Genomic DNA, 3,356 nt, shown 5'->3' with positions numbered 1-3,356 from the left:
AGAAAACAAATGGAGAGAAGAGAAGGCAATGGATGAACTGCATTCAATAATATTTATTGAGTTGATTTTAAAATGTAAAGAAGGGATCCATTCTAATGGTTCACCTTCTGTGAACCCTGGAGTCCCCCCAAACCCTGGAGAAGTCCTTCTGACACTGTTGTGAGGTAGATCAGAGCTATTCTGTGTCTAAAGTGAGGGAGGCTGGTGCTTGGAGAGCCCTGGTGAGGAAGCCAGGGACAAAAATCCCAAACCTTGACCTTTTTTAGCTTCCTGCTCTCAGCCTGGGCTGCCAAGCCTAGAGGACACTGAGTGGTTCATCAGGTCGGGGTTTGGGGGGGGGGGGGGGCAGAAGGAATAGAAGGAGGGGTACTCTCTCTCTCTCTGCCCTAAGCACACGCACACAAGTGAGCAAGGTGCCCAGCCAAAGCCAGCCTGACTGCTCCAAGGGCAGCTGAGCACATGCAGACCAACTCTCCAGCTGCTGAGGTATTGGTGAAGTTCAGGGATGGGATTTAAAAATCCTCTCTCAGAAAGAAAGAGAGACGACGGTAAAAACAAAAACAAAAACACACACCCACTTGGTAAGGATTCTCCTCCCAGTCAGTCCCCACCTCCCCATCTGTGGCCCAGTCATCAGGTTCTGGAGGGCAGAGTTTTCCAGCTGGGAAACTCCGCAGGGCTCGTTCTAAACAGAGGCCAGAGCTTTCCAAAGGTTCTGGATCAATGATCAACGGAGCTCTTGTTTCTTGTCCTTCAAGGCCTAAGAAATTCCCCAGGAAGCCCTGGAAAAAATGAAGATAGCAAATCTTGGGGTGGGTGGGGCACAGGGTGGGGACAGGGGACCCAGGCGGTCAGGGACCCTGGAAAACCCGTAATTATACAAAAGCATCGGCCCCAAGCAGCCACAAAGCTACCCCGACTCCAGCCCAACCCTGTTTCTACCAGCTGGAAGAACTCGCACCCCCGGCTCCCTCACTCCCCTCAGACCCTTCAGACCCTAAGTGGATTCTCACCTTCTTGGCTATCAAACCTTCAAAGAAACCAGAACTGGGGCAAAGGACGTGGGAGGGCCTGCAATCGCCTCTGCACGCCAAAGCCAGCCCGAGCAGTGACAAGAAATCCGGGCGGCCATAGAACGGAGCTAGAAACCCAAAACTTGAGCTGACCTTGCGGGCCAGTGGTCTGGGGGCACAGCAGCGCTTCCCTGGCGCGCACATGGGGCGCTGGGGTGAAGAACAACCCGGCGGCCCCCCTTCGTTTCAATCCTACGGGTCGGGTGGATCGGATGCGGGAAAAGAATGGACTTGGGTTTTCATTTTGGTTCCCTAGTCCACGTCTTCCCTTCGTTCAATGCAGAGTCCCTCCCCAGCCCCACCTTCTCCTATCGAACCCCAAACTCAAAACATTGACCAGAGGAGACACCGAATGTTTCCTGCTCCCGAGCTGTCAGCCCCTTTGCCTCGTTACCTACTCGTCGAGCGGGGGGCACTGCCTGGACTCGGAGGGGCGGGCCAGGGCCGCAGGGGTCCAGGAACGGGAGCCGGCGGCGCGGCGCTCCTCCCGCGGGCAGCGGCGCAGCAGGCGGCGGAAGACGCAGCGAAAGTCGGGGCTGCGGCAGTAGATGAGCGGGTTGAAGGCAGAGTTGGCATAGCCCAGCCAGTTAAGGACCAGGAAAGCCTGATCGGGAACCAGGGAGGGGCCCCCCAGGGCGCGCACCACGTTGGCCACGAAGAAGGGCAACCAGCAAAGAGTGAAGGTACCCATGATGAGGCCCAAGGTGCGCAGGGCCCGGTGTTCCGTGAGAGGCAGGAGGCGTGCAGGCCGGCGGCTGCCGGAGGGCACCGCTGCGGGCGGAGCGCACGGCCCCGCCGGGGCTGGGGACGGAGAGCGCGAGGCCGCCGACGGGGACTCCTCTGGCGGGAAGCGTCCCAGCTCCCGACGCAGCAAGTGCAGCTGGCGCGTCGCCACGACGAAAACTCGCGCGTAGACGAAGAGCATCACCAGCAGCGGAAGGTAGAAGGAGACGGAGGAGGAAAGCAGCGTGTAGGTCATGTTGGCGGCGAAGGCGCAGCAGCGCGGGTTGGAGTGGCAACGCTGCGCCTCGGCGTCGGCCCCCACGCGCCACCATTTGCTCATGATGGGCGCAAAGGACACCGCCGCGGACACGACCCACACGAGGACCACGGCCGCCCGGGCGCGGCGTTTGGTGACCAGCGCGCTGTAGCGCAGCGGGTTGGTCACGGCCAGGTATCTGTCCACCGCCAGGGCGCACAGGGTTTCGATGCTGGCGGTCACGCACAGCACGTCCACCGAGGTCCACAGCTCGCAGCCCGTGGCGCCCAGGGGCCAGTGGCCCGTCAGCGCCAAGGTGGCCCCCGGCGGTACCACCAGGAGTCCCACGACCAGGTCGGCAGCGGCCAGAGAAGTCACGAACACGTTGGTCATGGTCTGGAGCCTCGGCGTCCGGGCGATGGCCACGATGACCAACAGGTTGCCTCCCACGGTGGCCAGCACCGCCAGCGCCAACAGCGCCCCCGCCAGTGCCGCGGCCCACGGCACCCCTGACAGCCCACTCGCGTTGGCAGTACTGGGCGCCAGGGTGGGGGCATCTGGCCACGAGGCCAGGGAGCTGTTCCCGTCAGTCCGCGGAGCCATTCCCACGTCGCGCACGGGGCGGGAGGGAAAGAGGTAAGGGGGCGCCCAGCTCACGCGACTCCGGGGAGGGGGCAGTGGGGCGTGGGAGAGATCTCCTTGGCCTGGGCCATCTTCCCTGGTGGACTGGGAGAGAAAGCTCAGCTCCCCCCCCCCATACCCGCCCCCCCACTTGGTGCCACCGCTGGGGGGTGGGGGGAGTGGCGGCTCTTAAAGGGGCAGCGGCCAATAGTTTCAACACTCGGCGTCAGGAGGGGACTGGGAGGGTAGGGAGGAAAAGGAGGTGGAAGCCCGACTTTTCCTTTAGCCAAACCCGGAGCACGGAGGCCCTGACTTCTCTGCCACGATGTGCCCACTCCTGCCACGACCAGTTCCACACTCAGCACGGCATCGGTCAGCCCTGGTTTCCTGGCCTCCCCGCTTACGGTGGCGGAGGGAAAGGTAACCCTTTCTGCCCACAGTAGCCCCTCGGCTACTTGGGTGCCCTCCTCTAAGATATTGTAAGTTAAGTAATAGAGGGCAGCCAATATCCTCTCTTCTCCCAGGAGGCCATTTCGGTGAGATCTGCCCCCTTTCCCTTCCTTTCCACTTACCCTCCCTGTCTCTCCAGTTTTCTGTTTTGGCTCCCTCCACCCCCCCCCTCCCCCCTCCCCCAGCTACTGGGGAAATTTGCCATTTTTCAGGAGTCTTTATCATTTCCCACT

At 61.2% G+C, this 3,356-nt stretch overlaps 1 protein-coding gene across 1 annotated transcript; it reads right to left on the bottom strand.

The window, feature by feature from the left end:
• Positions 1-760: 760 nt before the first annotated feature.
• On the bottom strand, positions 761-2,664 carry ADRB3 (adrenoceptor beta 3). Its single transcript, XM_008146175.3, has 2 exons — positions 1,472-2,664; positions 761-782 (listed from the first exon to the last, which is right to left on the bottom strand). The coding sequence occupies exons 1-2, from the start codon at positions 2,653-2,655 to the stop codon at positions 761-763; spliced, it is 1,206 nt and encodes a 401-aa protein (XP_008144397.2). The 5' UTR covers positions 2,656-2,664.
• Between the last annotated feature and the right edge of the window lie 692 nt (positions 2,665-3,356).

This window comes from Eptesicus fuscus, chromosome 8 (genome assembly GCF_027574615.1).
Source record: "Eptesicus fuscus isolate TK198812 chromosome 8, DD_ASM_mEF_20220401, whole genome shotgun sequence".
Classification (NCBI taxonomy): domain Eukaryota; kingdom Metazoa; phylum Chordata; class Mammalia; order Chiroptera; family Vespertilionidae; genus Eptesicus; species Eptesicus fuscus.
This window is presented reverse-complemented; position numbering and strand designations above follow the sequence as displayed.